Raw genomic sequence first — 15,176 nt, 5'->3', positions numbered from 1 at the left:
TGTGACAGCAGAAAACAAAGGCCTAACTAGGCACACACACACAAAAAAATCAATCTTGACATTACAGCTCCCAGAATTGCAATAGGGAGAATTTGAGCAAATACGAATTCAAAGTTTGAGCTAGCTTTAGTTACAAAACCTGAATTACTAGGCTAACTTTCCTCCCCATTTATTCTCTCTTTCTTCTGGAATGTGTTGCTCTATGCTGAAAAGGTACGTACATTTGGACAGCAGTTGTCAGTGGCCTTGTAAATTAATGTAAGAACCATGAACCTGTCCTGGTAAAATTAGCATTACACAGTCACACTTTTCACACACAAAACCAAACTTATAATTGGGAAGTAAGGGTTGCAATTATGGATACTGATGAGAAAGTGAACCCCACTAAACTCAGTGCTTACTTCTGAATATACTGTATGTGCCTAGGACTGCAGTGTAACTTTGATTTTACTTTTAGATTTGCGTTATGGAAGCTTCTCTAGGCTTTTCTAGCAGTGTTATTGAGTTCCAAAGATAAAAGCAGTTTTTAAGCAATTTTTATCTGTCACTGTTGTGCTCAATTTAGGATTATTAAATTAGCTCTCTTTAGGCGTTATCCTGTCCTATACTGTACTAACCAACAAAAGTACACATGCACAAAACAAACTAAAACTGAACATAAAGACATACTTAAAGCAATTCAGTGTTCTCCCCAGACTACTTATGACTCTGAATGCTGGCAGGACACATACCAAAAATGAATTCAACAGTATATTGCTTGAGAAAAGCAAAGGTATTTGTAAAAAAAAAACAGGGCAAAGGTTTGCATACTTACTTAAAGTATCATCTATATTCCCACCATCGAGGCTTGTTATTTCACTTCTTGCTGGATTAAAAAACCAGGACACCTGCAAAAGTACACACGTTTTAATAAATAATTTGACATTTATCCATCTCATTCTTGCTTGGTCAAATCCTCTTCCTTGTATTATAATGAAGGGAGCTCCATGCATTAAAAGAACAGGGCGGGTCCATGTAGGTGACTCTCACATATTCAGCATGAACATCTACATGATACTGTAGGGGTTCCAGCCCAGGTAGAGGTCCACGTGTGTACGGTTCTTTGCTGCAAAACATCCACACTGCTGCTTCAACGTGTGCAGTGAGCTCAAGAAATATGAAACACAGTCCAAGTTTCCACAGTGTTGATGGCACAGCAGAAGTCCATCCTAATAACCAGGAAAAGGAGCAAATATGCAAGGGCAAAATGCTAATTCTGGCAATTCATTTATGTATTTTAAAAGACTTGCCAGGCTTTACTTTAGAAATAAATCTTAAAGTTAAGCGAAATATCTCCACATATATGTCTGGAGATGTTTGTTACTCTTTTCTGGTTTAATGTAACTAAAATATTGGGGCCTTTAGCATTTTGAAGTTTGCTGCCCAGGGCTCATTTGGGAGGAAGGGTGGGATAAAATTTTAATGAATAAATATATTAATAAAGAACATAAATACATAAGTTACAAAAAAAGGGGGAACTGTAGTAAACCATGGAAAATATAAGGGTGGAAATAGGAGATACAGTACACAGATATGGTCAAAATAGGTATTATGCTAATTCAATAAAATTAAAACATGCCCAAAAGCATAAAGGTAAAGGTACCCCTGACCATTAGGTTCTGTTGCGGATGACTCTGGGGTTGCGGCGCTCATCTCGCTTTATTGGCCGAGGAAGCTGGCGTACAGCTTCCGGGTCATGTGACCAGCATGACTAAGCCGCTTCTGGTGAACCAGAGCAGCGCACTGAAACACTGTTTACCTTCCCACCGGAGCGGTACCTATTTATCTACTTGCACTTTGATGTGCTTTCGAACTGCTAGGTTGGCAGGAGCTGGGACCGAGCAACAGGAGCTCACCCCATTGCGGGGATTCGAACTGCTGAACTTCTGATTGGCAAGCCCTAGGCTCTGTGGTTATGCCACAGTGCCACCCATGTCCCTTCCCAAAAGCATAGAATTAGTTTAAATATTTTGCTGGATCTACCTAATGAAAGAAAAAGGAAATGGAAGCACAGGAGGAGAAGCTTTTTTTAAGGTCAAGAAGGTATCATTTCCAATAAAGTAAATGCCAAAACAATGTATTAAAACATTTTGGTTAAGAATGAAATGAAAAGTTTTGGAATTTCCTACATTAAACCCACCCACCCACGCCTGGCACTGGATGAAAATTGCAGAAATTCAGCAAAACTACTGAGATGATTTAAAAAAACCCAGTAAGTTATTTGTATTTTTTTCAACAATACAGTTCTTCAGACATCAATAATAACAATACATTATAATCACTGACCTCCCTTCCACCCTTCCATGGTTTCCTCCAAATATCAATTGCTGCTGCATATTATAATCCATCCATAGCTTCTTTTTCTCATTTTAATCTCGATATCCCTTTTACTGCTGAATTTACTCTAAGCCTACTAGCAATTTAAGTGAAAGGAAAATTTAAGTACAGTACTGTAGAGGACAGATAACTAATTTATGGTGCAAGGTATTAACTGCAGCTTGCAGTCTGAACAAGATTTATTAGAAAAACTAAAAAGACATACTGCTGAAATACAGAATGGGGAAGTGTGCTTAATTAAGGTTAAACGAGACATCAAATTCATCTGATAATCAAAGGTTAATGCAGTGGGCATACAGAACAATTCTGCAGTATCACAAATGTTTCTATGTCCTGAATATTGGAACAACTTAAACTTTTGTTCCGCAATAACCAATGACATTTCTCTTTACCTAAAAAATGCATTTCTTTTGATAGTCAAGGCAATACACATTGTTAGGTTTCCTTTCATTAAGCAGGCCAAATTGCTAAATATATTTCAGTAGCATAACCTAGCTAGAACTTCGTTTGTGGTTTAGCCTTGACTAAACAGGATTACAACACTTTCTCTTGCATTAGCTCTTTTCTGCAAAAAAAATGGTAATTCTGCTACACGCTTAACAAGGAGCACATAAAATCCCACACAAACTAGTTTATTTTCTTTAAAGTGACTTTCTCTCTCCAGTTCAAATACCCGAAGCAGCTCGTAGTATAAACATTTCATGATCAGCAATAATGTGAAGCAACACTTGCAATATAAAAAAATACACAAGAGCAGCAATAAAATGCTAGAGAAGCTATAGTCGAAGAGAGAAATCTAAGTAGCAAGAAAAGCCAAGGCTTGCTGGAAAAGTATATAATCTGACTTCACATGGCAGAGGATTCCACATCGTGGGTACCACCACAGAAAAAGCCCTCTGAACCCACTACAGAAAAACCATCAACTGCACCTCAGAAAGTAGTGGCATGCAAAAAAAAAAAAAAAAAAAAAAAGAGTCTCCTAAGATGGACAGACAGACTCAGGTCATCCCTTGAAATAACTTTGCCCCAAGGTCCAGGCTTGGGAACTATACCCCCTCTGAAGAGGTGGGGGGGACCTATTAGGATGGTCCACCCTCATGGGCAGATGGATTCAACTGGTTTCCAGACGGCTCTGAGGGAATTTCCAACTGATATGATATGGTGCTACTTTTGAAGCCCTGGGCAACCCCTGGAACACCTGAATGACTCAGGCTGTTGACATGATCGCCCCTGAACACTCTCTCCCATTTTGTGGAGCCCATTTGGCTCCTTGGTATCAGGGTTCGAAATTAGCAGGGCGCCAGGTGCATTTTGTGCCTAAAGATTCTCCATTTGTGAGCACCTCAAAAGGTCTGGGTGCCATTTTTTGCATCTGGCTGACATTCAAAGATTACCGAAGTGTATGTGCTTTGAAGCCTTGAAGTATGAGGATAGACAATATACTGTATTAAGGAGTTTAACAATAAAGAGTAACAGTGCTAAGCAGTGTTGCCAATAGATCTCCCCTAACCCTTTTATCATGTTTTTTCACTTCCACAGATGGGCATGTGTAGCAGTATTAAAGTATACCATTGGCTTATGTAGTTCTATTGTTTATCTACCTGTCCCTAGACTCATGATCTTAAATAACACCAGCTGAATGGAATTGCTTGTAATTTTAATATTTCATTTGTAGTAAACCACTTAGAAGTTCAATACATCAAGTGATATACAAATTTGGTTGAATAAAGAAGATCAGTACTGAAAACATAACCCTGGGCTCCTTCAATCATTTGGGCAGTCAGGTACTACCTGCTAGAAGCTCTGTGGAGAAAGAGTCTGGTGGGCCTGGGACTTGGTCCTGACCTCCCTGTATTACAAAAGTTATGCTTTTAAGTACTATATGAACATTGATAGACATATAACCTGACATGACTATGTACATACACAAGGGATCTGGGGCTATCTAAGGTGAACATCTTTAAATCAATAATCTCCAATACAGTGGTGTTGCAGAAACTCTCATACCATGAAATCGTTACTCCTAAGCCTCTCTTAAATGCCATTTACATACATTTCCAGCACAGTTCTCTCAATTAGCCCTAAATAGAAACCCAACCTCCTGTCACCAAGCTTAACGAGCAAAGGTGTTGCTGAAGTGAAAAGGGCTACTAGACACAAAATTAGAAATTACAACATATCCAAAACGGGGTCAGAAACCTTTTTACAATCGACTGTATTATGTACATCAGGGCAAACCAAAGTTGGCCGGCAGAATAAGATGTGATGACAGAAAATAAAAAAGGTAAGTCTTCAAAAGTAGGCTGCTGAACAGCTGTAAGGCATGGGTGATGGTACTAGAATTTCAAGTGGCGAAGCAGTGCTGAGGAAGCTCTGTCCACTCATTCGCATCTCATGGGCTTGAAGGCTAGAAGTAAGCCCAGGTAAGAGAAAAGTTACAAGGACCGGTGGGCCAGAGGAAAGGTTCAGCACTTTTCATTTGAAAATTGCTCTCACACTAGGGCTGAGCGATGTCTGGCTTCCTACATCATGATATATCACCAGCTAAACATTGTGATATTTTGATACGCATCACAATGTCTGAAATAAGGATGTAAGGTGAACAGGGCAACATCCTGAAAACTGTTACTGTACTCCTTAGGAGTCTAAAACGGATACATTTTTACTTAACTATAACATATTGTTACAACTGTTGGCTTGTATTAAAAAACAACAGTTAAGGATCTGGGCAAAGGTAGCATCAGATTGAAGCCACAGAATTAGAAGACATATTTATTCCATTCTTGTACTCTAATTCCTTGCAGCCTATCAGATATAGAGGCTCAGTATGCATGTTACAGTTAACAGTTTAACATGAATGTGCTGAACTGAGCTGTTTTGCTCTACCCTGAGGATTAAAAGAAACTTACTGTTTTGGAATCAAGGACTGTGCTTTGTCTTGCTCCAAACCAACGGTCAGTGCTGTTTGAAGCAAAACCACAGTTCCCAGTTTAGACACAATGCTAAATTAGGGATCATTGTTTGTTTTCCCCACAATAGCAAGGATGAACAAAGTGGGTGAGATCAGGTTGTGCACACTACATCACTATACAGTTTACCATGATGTGTGAATGTTGTTATAGTCGTCTCAAGAATCCACATGAACAGGAAGAGTCAGTCCACAAATCTATCGCTTCCCTAAGAAGTCTCCATGTCAATTTTCTTCCCTTCAGCAATGTTCCCTGGTTTCACCTTTTGTACATCACTCAGGCTTTCATCAGGCAGTGTGTCAAGGATTCCACTGAATGTTTGGGTTAAACGAGCCCTTGAATATACACAAATAGCATAAACCTTTGTAAGTTAGTATGCTTTTATAAGTTAGTATGCTTTTGTAAGTTAGTATGGGATGCGGGTGGCGCTGTGGGTAAAAGCCTCAGCGCCTAGGGCTTGCCGATCGTCAGGTCGGCGGTTCGAATCCCCGCGGCGGGGTGCGCTCCCGTTGCTCGGTCCCAGCGCCTGCCAACCTAGCAGTTCGAAAGCACCCCTAAGTGCAAGTAGATAAATAGGTACCGCTTTATAGCGGGAAGGTAAACGGCGTTTCCGTGTGCTGCGCTGGTGCTGGCTCGCCAGAGCAGCTTCGTCACGCTGGCCACGTGACCCGGAAGTGTCTCCGGACAGCGCTGGCTCCCGGCCTCTTAAGTGAGATGGGCGCACAACCCTAGAGTCTGTCAAGACTGGCCCGTACGGGCAGGGGTACCTTTACCTTTACCTATGATTTTTGCTACTATTAAATATGCCCCTTTAAGTACTACAGCAGTCCTAGAACAACAGTGAGCTAATTTCCATAATCACATTTTATAAGTAGACTCCTATCTCTTTGATCTCTGTACGCAAAAATTTCTACCAGTAACTGCTGAGTGGAAACTGGTAACTGAAATAAGAACAGGGAAGTACTCACATTCCTACAAACATACTTATTAGCACAAAGCAACATGTACCCATTTAAATATACAAATATTGCTCAAATACCATGAGCTCAATTTATGATATCCTTTAAGCGTCACTTAAAACACCATCCAAAACCCAAACTACCTAGTTGCTTCTGTCTTATTCAGTACTTGCAGATATCAAAACTCACACAGCAAGTTTGTATCAGTTTATATAAACACACAATATGTTTATATTGGGCTTTAAAAATAACGCTGAATACTAGCATTTTTTCTAACTCTGGAATACTAGAATGGAGCATACTATTTGATGCTAGTACCAGGATTTTTTTTTTCCAGCTATGTTAATACAACAGTATACAAGTATATTCTAAATGTACTTTGATCTGATCATGGATCAGTCATCAATAAAAACAAGCTCTTAATTATTTTGTTCCCTATTCTTCTAGCTTCTATAATTTTTGCTTTCTCCATAAGTTCACTATTTGATTGTTCTCCTTACCCTCTCAGATACCCCCAATTCATCATTTTTCCTAAGTGTATCCCACATGAAACATAATCCATACACTAATGAAATTAATACAGGAACTGCCTTCCAAAACCAGAGCCATGTACCATAAAATCCATAATTTGTTTTTAATCAGGTGACGGCACAGCTCAAGAGACGGCAGAAAACACACAGTAATAACTCAATTAAAGGCTCACTCAATATTTAAATGGAATCTTAATCTGCATCATTTGCTCAACAGCTTTCAAAGCATTGAGCTGGTTCACACATCACATTTGATCAAAGTTTAAAAAACCCCAACAGCATTTAATGTGAATATGCAGAATGCTGGTGCACACCACTGAAAAGTTATTGCTGTGATTCTTCCCCATACCTGCCTCACAACAAGCCAGAGTCTGGCTTATCATGACATACAAGCCTGCCATAACAAGGCAGACTCTGGTTTGTTTTGCGGCACCCAGAAAGGACCATAATGAAAACTTCATTTAAACCACACTTCGTTTCATTTTCAGGTTTGATTTAATTTGAAATGCAAACTGGGCCATTTGCTCACTAGCCACTTGCCTGGTCATCTATGTCATATAATTATTCCCCTGGCATCCAGATACAAAAGCTGCAAGAAGTTGCCTTGATGTGTGCAGAGTTTGAAATTAGCAGGACTCCAGCACATTTTGTGCCTGAAGATTCTCCATTTGTGAGCACCTCTAAAAGTCTGGGTGCCATTTTTTGTGCCTGGCTTACACTCAAGGATTATTGAAATGTATGTGCTTTGAAGCCTCAAAGTATATGTTAAGGATAGAGTACGTATATCCTTAACAAGTATATGTTAACAATAAAGAGTAGTGGTAACAATAAAGAGATTAGTATAAGTGGAAGAACACTGGTCCCAGGATTAGTCTCCAGCATCTACAGATAAACATGGAAAGATCCCTTGACTGAAAATCTGGGGTCCCACTGCCAATCAGTGTGGATAATACTAAGCTAGGTGAATCAATGGTCAATGACTTGGTATAAGACAGCTTCTTATGTTACTATCTTTGGGGACATTTCTGCAACTACAGAAGCTGGTTAATACAACTTAGTCCCACCATACCTTGGTCTCTATTGCAAAGATTTTGTAGTCAAAGTTCTGTTAACCATATGACTAAGAAATGGAACTTGAGAAGTACAATTTGGTCTTTTTCAACTACAAAAGACTGGCAAGCACAATTTGTTCTGGTTCACATATAACATTAAACCATGCACTATGTGCGTGAGCCAAACTGGCCTGAGTGAAGCCTCCAACTTCTGTGCTCTCCCCTACTCTTTTCCTATGCAGCTGGAAAAAGGACTTTCCTAGAGTTCATGTTCACTTCCAAATAATTCTGGCTTCAAATGACGTAAGACTCACAGAATGTAGTCTGAAATCTTCTAGACAGTTTCTAAACAAGCCAATTTCAAACCATGGGTTATGAAGATGGCTTACGGTACTAGCTACTCTTGCAGTCACTTCCAACTCTACAATTCTATGATTCTATGGTTTGTACATGCTAAGCTATGATTCTCTGAAAGGAAAACTAAATGCTAGCAAAGCCCTTTAATATGGCGATGTGAGATAAGGGGTGGTTTAGTGTTAAGTGCAAACCAGATATCAAAATCTCTTGGCCAGTTCTTGTTTCCTCTGGCAACACTGTTTATGGTTTTGCTTGATTCAGCAGCTGTTTTTGTATGCTCAAGAAAGGAAAGCATTTTGAGTCAGACCCAAACTTGATAGGATTGTGGCCCGATTTGAAACAAGCCAAGTCTTTTTGAAAAGGGCGGATTCATATTCCATCCCACCCACCCCCTTCAGCATTTAAGTGCTACTTATCTCTCTGCTTGTTCATGAGAAATAATAAAATTAGATGGCTTAGTTTTGGTTGAGTAAGAAAGACAGAAACAGCACCAGTCAATTTTTACAGGATTCTCCTGTTGTACTAATCTGATGAATACCTGTGATGAAAATCAAAGCTGCTTCAACACTTTGTTCCTTCAGCATTATGTCTGATAAAAACCTATCTTCCATTAGACAAGGTAAACAATACATAGACACACAAGGCTGTTTTGCCCTTTAAACTTGTCTGACAGGAACCAAAGAGACAACCTTCCCAATTTATGCCACCTAAAACTACTTTCATGGGCTAAGGAATGAGTAAGTTCTGAACTTACAATGAAACCTATTTGTTTGGGTGTTAACTTTCCCCTTGTCAATCAAATCACTTGGTGCATGTCTTCAAAGTGGATAGCTTAAAGTACCCTGGTTGCCACTGCCAAATCACTCTGCATGAAGTAAGGATGCTGCTGCCTGATGAAAGTCACAGTGAGATAAGGTGTTAGAGAAAGAATCAGTTAGAAAATTACTGTTTTCTTTTTAATTCACTTTCTGATATCTCCTTTTTCTTGCTTTATTTTAATAAACAACCTTGAATTAAAAAACCTGAAGTTAAAAGACCATACTTGATTGCAGGACTGTAGACCCATGTCTAAGGCAGCATTCAAAATTCGCCAGGCACATTTTGCACCTGGCTATTGGCCCCTTGTGACCAAGATGCCCAGGCGCCAGAATAGCACCAGATGTCTCCACCATCTGGAGGTGTATGCCTGGGAATCCTTGGATCTACCCTGTTTTCACACACTAACAGCACATTCTGTAGAATTCGATCCACTATATTTTATCTGCACAATCAGAACAAATTTCAGGAACCAAAAACTTTTATTGAAAAATATGACTTTCAAGCCATCTGGCCCCCAAACAGCAACTAGACATTCCTTTTTGATGACCGTAGCCCTGGTTTAAGGAGTCATTTGGTGCCTAGCTTATATATGAGTTTTTAACACCTTTCTCAGGTGCACTGTGTAAATACTACTCGGTTTAAGAAAAATGAAGGTGATTCAGCATTAAGATACTGTAAATATAGATTTCCACATGTCCAGATTTAGGAAACTCAACAAGGTAGTATAATTTATAAATTACACAAAGCACATTGCAACCACAGGAAAGAAAGGAGTGAGTAGTTAATGCCATTCTAACTACTTTTTTGTGTGTGTGCAACCACAGCTGTGATCTTAAGCATACTTGCCCAGAGGTAACCAATTGGATTTCTAAGCATGCATGTTTGAACCAGACTATAAGAGAAGCAGTCATGATAAATTGTTTAAAAACTTATGAGCAACTGCAATTTCCATAAATTAATATAGCTCTGTGTGCTCCTAGTAAGGGAATCAAACCTAAGGGCCATCAACTCTCACTCCTCTTTTTTGCTATCAGTAATTCCTATCCCTTGACAAGCCAACCATCACATTATCATCCACCTCTTAAAGTGGTTCCCAAATGTTTCAATGAAAGAAGCAATAACAGAATTCTTGGTTTGTTCATGTCACAGTCCAAGTTCATCTAACCTTAAAGAAAGAGGTACAGAAAAAGCTATCATTATAAAAGGCCAAAAAAGAGTCCGATATATGGATATTGCAGATCTATTTCAAGAAGCTGAACTCTGTAGATCCATGCACCAGACTAAAATTTGATTTTCACTGATGTGATGAAGTCCCCCAACTGTAGCTGTTCCCTACATCCCAGCCAACTCTATACTTGCATCTTTCGTACAGGGATGTCACAGTAGAATTACCTCTCAGACAAAGAATGATCAAAAGGGTCAATGAGGGACACAAGGAAGCAGGAAGGAGTTGTTATCAAATAATCTTTTCAGACAGTTAAAATTGTTCATTTTAAGCACAGAATAGTAACAATTCTAAATTTATCCAACTCCGCATCACATACAAACCAATTCCTGCCAGAACAGACTGAGCACCATTGTTCTTCGGGAGTTATAAAGTTTAAATCCCTGTAACAGAAAGCACTCTCCAGGGACAGTTCACCTATGAGGTAAGGTGATCTCTCAGCTGGCAGCATCCCCAGGGGAAGCAGATCCCAATCTTTATTCCCTCCATGTTCCTGATGTAGATCTTCCCTAACCCCTTCTTCCTTGGAGAGGGGTGGGGCACCATTTTGTGGTTTGCCTCAGGTGCCAAAATGTCTTGGGCCTACCTTAGCCATCCCCACTCCACAGATATGGACGTGATCCTTACTTCTCAGAGTCTGGAGGAAATTAGATGGTGGCATTTTGCACCCTAGACATAACACTGCCTTGGTATTTTAATCACACCCCAGAGCAAAACAGCTTTGACCAAAACATTCAAGCAGCATCATTTATTTTATGCACTAGTTAAGTGATACAGAACAGTGGCAGGCAGGCAGAGACACACACACACACACAAACCACCTGTGGTTTCCAGCAACTAGCATTCAGAAGCATTGCTGGCTCCAACTGTGGATGGAAAAGTATAGCCACCATGGCTAGTAGCCCTTGATAGACCTCTTCTCCTCCACAAATTCTTCTAATCCTCCTGTAAAGTCATCCAAGTTGGTGTCATCACTGCCTCCTGTCGGAGCAAGTTCCACAGGTTGACATAGCCTGACTTTTACACTTCAAACTGGACTTGGGGCTGGGGGGGAGAGATGTGTCCGAAGCAAGTCTCCCCCCCCCCCAACCCCAGTCTTTCTCGGCTGCAACTCCTAGCTGGGACCCCGGTTCCTTGAGGAGTTGTGAAGTCTGAATCCCTATAACGGACAGCCACCTACACCCTGCAGGCAGTGGCGTAGCGTGGGGGGTGCAGGGGGGGGGCCGGCCGCACCGGCGCACCATCTGGGGGTTAGGGTTAGGGGGCACAAATCCATGGGTTAGGGGGCGCAAATCCATGGGTTAGGGGGCGCAAATCCATGGGTTGGGGGCGCAAATCCATGGGTTAGGGGGCGCAAATCCACGGGTTAGGGGGCGCAAATCCACGGGTTAGGGGGCGCAAATCCATGGGTTGGGGGCGCAAATCCACGGGTTGGGGGCGCAAATCCACAGGTTAGGGGGCGCAAATCCACGGGTTAGGGGGCGCAAATCCATGGGTTGGGGCGCAAATCCACGGGTTGGGGGCGCAAATCCACGGGTTAGGGGGCGCAAATCCACGGGTTAGGGGGCGCAAATCCACGGGTTAGGGGGCGCAAATCCATGGGTTGGGGGCGCAAATCCACGGGTTGGGGGCGCAAATCCATGGGTTAGGAGGCGCAAATCCATGGGTTAGGGGGCGCAAATTACTTGCCTTGCCCCGGGTGCTGACAACCCACGCTAGGCCACTGCCTGCAGGTGCAGAAGTGGCCCTTACCCTCTCCGGGTCTGGAGGAAATTAGACGGTGGCAGCTTTGTAGACCAAGGCCTCGCACAACGCCTTCTTGGGCTCTTAAACCACATCTCGGACCAAACAGGCATCCAAGGAGCGCAACTCATTTCGTGCCATAGTTACGCGATACAGAGAGAGGAGACTCGCAAACACACAATAAAATACCCTTCAGCGTGGCTGCCTCCAGCTGTGCATGCCCTGCTACAGTCGTCTTCCCCATACCCTCTTCTGAAGCCCCCCAGGGCCCCAGCTGGGCTTGTCAGACGGGCCTGGGGAGCCCGGAGCGAGGCGCCTCCCTTCCCCTTCAGCTCGCCGGGCCGAGCCCCGCGCCCCCCACGCCGGCTGCCGGGCCGATTCCGGGTCTGAAGAGCCGGCAGCCTATCAGGCTGAGCCACACCAGCGCTAGCTAGCGGCCGCCCCACCCGGACCCGGCTTCACAGGGAGACCGGGCCCGCAGCCCAGCGCCCCCACAGGACAGCAAGACCCCCAACCCACTCTCTCCCCCTCAGGCAGCTCTGCCGCCCCCCCCCCCGCCCTTCTCCCCTCAGCTCACCAGAAAGAGGAGGAGGCGGCGGCGGCCCCCGGGCTCGGGGAAGATGGCGGCAGCTCTCATGGCTGGGGGGGGGGGGCGGCGGCGGGTGAGGCGGGGGGTGGTGGCTGGGTCTCCCTGCCGCTCCGGCTCTGTGGCTCTCTTTGCCCCCGGCCTCCAGGGGAAGGTGCGCGGCGGGCGGGCGGGCGGGCGGCGACACGGAGAGGAGCAAGACGAGGAGGTCGGCTCTGGCTCGGCGCCGCCTCCCCTTCCTCCCGCCCGCCCCCTTTCCCCTCACGCCCAGTTCCGGGTTCGAAGGCACGCCGGGAAACGTCCCCCGAGTCAGCGGCGGCGGCGGAGGCAGGCTAGGCCCGGCGCGCTGAGGCGAGCGCCCTCTCTGGCCGCCAGGCGGAGCGGCAGGGCCTGAGGGCCCGGCTGACGAGAGGCTCCTTTCGGGCCGGGCGGGTCCGTCGCCTTCCCGTGAGGCGAAAGGGCCGCTGGCTGGCTGGCTGGCTGGGGGGGGGGAGGGGTGTCTTCCGCGAGGAGAGGAGCTTGTGAGGTAGGTGACACGGGGAGGAGAGCGAACGTGTGCACGCAACCGGGGGCGGGGGGGGCGCGTGCGTGTGGTGCTGTCCTTTGGCAAGGGGGGTCGCTGTGAAATAAGGACCACCAGGAGCCCAGAGCCTTACGAAGCGGGCAGATTTCCTCTTGCTCTGTCGCTATTTTGTCCCCGGAAAAGCTCTGGGCAAGCGGCTTTCACCCGCTCGCTCGCTCGCTCCCTTCGCAGCACAACAACCCTGGAGATAAAACAAAACAAATTCCTTCCAGGAGCACCTTAAAGACCAACTAAGTCAGTTCTTGGTATGAGCTTTCGTGTGCATGCATATATAAGCTCATACCAAGAACTGACTTAGTTGGTCTTTAAGGTGCTCCTGGAAGGAATTTGTTTTGTTTTGACTATGGCAGACCAACACGGCTACCTATCTGTAACTGGAACTATGGAAGGCACCACATTGAGCCGCATGAAATGGAAGTCTATCAACCTCACCAAGAAACTTGCACAGGTACAGACTGATATCTTCTTTCTTACTAAATGCAAGAACCTGGACATTATACCCAAGGGTCTTAGAATTAAGAACCCTCTACAATCCACGTATCCCACGGAATATGCAAGAAAACTATGCAACACTTTCTCTAAGAAGCTGCTCCAACATCTGAGCAGCGTTCTCTACTCTAAACAGAAGCTAATAAAGGAGGAACTCCTTGTATTGGACAACAGGTATCTGAAGAAGTGTGCATGCACACGAAAGCTCATACCAAGAACTGACTTAGTTGGTCTTTAAGGTGCTACTGGAAGGAATTTGTTTTGTTTTGACTATGGCAGACCAACACGGCTACCTATCTGTACCTGGAGATAAAGCGAGAGAGGGCTGCCTCAAGCAGCAGCTTTGGGCGCCAGATTTCAGGCGGCTTAATTCCTCCCAAAACAGCGTGGATTTTCCGCCTCATCTTGGATGTGCCCTGTGAGTTTCAGGGCCCCCCAGGGATTTTAACCCCAGGTCCCTTGCCACTTGGGCCCCTCAGACTTGTGGGCTACGGCCAGTGTGGGTGGGAACATTACAGCTTGTTCTTGTGGAAGCATATCTGCTGGGATTTACCCCCTTCTTGCACCAAAGGATGAACCCCTGCAAGCCTACAGTCTCCTCTTCTCCCCGGAACACTTTTTGTACATTGTGGACCGCTTTGAAGCAGCTTGCTTTATAGGAAATGCTGCTATTCTCAAGCACGGGGCAGGCAAGGAAGGGATCTTAAGATTCCCTGGAAATGTTTGTTTTTTAAAAGTTGAAATTCTCCCGGGGTGACACTTGGGTACTAAAGGAGAAAAATATAAATTGAGTTTATTCCAGTGGTTCCCAACTCCCCCCTGTCTTGCACCACTTGAAAATTCTGGAGGGCCTGGGCAGACCACTTAATGATTTTTCTACTTGTGGTAACCATTGCAATGTGCTAGATGCTGTATGATTTCTCACTGCTTTTTATTTTTTACATATTGTATGTCTTGCATTACAATCTGAATTCAATATATAAGGGATAAAAGAAAGCAGTATAAATATTTAATGTGACAAATGTGCATCATGCTCTGTCATTGTGGCTCCTACTCCTTCCAAGCACACTGTAGCGGTTAGAGTGTCAGGCTGGGACATGGGAAACCAGGGTTCAAATCCCCACTTGAGTATGAAATTCACTGGATAGTCTTGGGCCAGTCACTACCTAACCTATCTCATGGATTGTTAGTGGGATTAAATGCAGAGGGGGGAATCCTGTGCACCACCATTAACTCCTTGGAGAAAAAGGTGGGATATAAATGCAATAAATAAATAAGTTGTTTCCTCTGTCCATAACTATCCCACTGTCTATCCCACTCACTTTTGAGGTTGACTGCCCGGGTGTTCAAACATGTAATGCACCATCTCTGACCTATCTGACACTGGTGTGGAAGTTTAATAGAAGAGAGTCTCTCAAAAGGGAAGAGGAGACACTTGGCATACTAAAAGTGTGCAAAGAACCTTCTAATTGTTTTCTACTTGTCTGG

The 15,176-nt window shown here is 44.0% G+C and overlaps 2 protein-coding genes across 2 annotated transcripts in view; one reads left to right on the top strand and one right to left on the bottom strand.

Moving 5' to 3' along the window:
* The window catches only part of ERP44 (endoplasmic reticulum protein 44), a 33,810-nt gene extending 21,101 nt beyond the window's left edge, over window positions 1-12,709 (bottom strand). The window contains exons 1-2 of the mRNA XM_081836363.1: window positions 12,608-12,709; window positions 815-887 (exon numbers count right to left, since the gene is read on the bottom strand). Coding sequence (XP_081692489.1) covers window positions 815-887; window positions 12,608-12,667 — 133 coding nt within the window. The 5' untranslated portion in view covers window positions 12,668-12,709. The remainder of the gene's footprint in view (window positions 1-814; window positions 888-12,607) is intronic.
* Window positions 12,710-13,104: 395 nt separating this feature from the next.
* The window catches only part of INVS (inversin), a gene marked incomplete at its 5' end in the record, with an annotated part of 66,274 nt that continues 64,202 nt past the window's right edge, over window positions 13,105-15,176 (top strand). The window contains one exon of the mRNA XM_081836253.1: window positions 13,105-13,142. The remainder of the gene's footprint in view (window positions 13,143-15,176) is intronic.

Source organism: Podarcis erhardii (genome assembly GCF_964252035.2).
Source record: "Podarcis erhardii genome assembly, chromosome: 13".
NCBI classification, from domain to species: Eukaryota; Metazoa; Chordata; class Lepidosauria; order Squamata; family Lacertidae; genus Podarcis; species Podarcis erhardii.
Note: the sequence above shows the minus strand (reverse complement) of the source record. Positions and strands in the feature narration are given on the sequence as shown.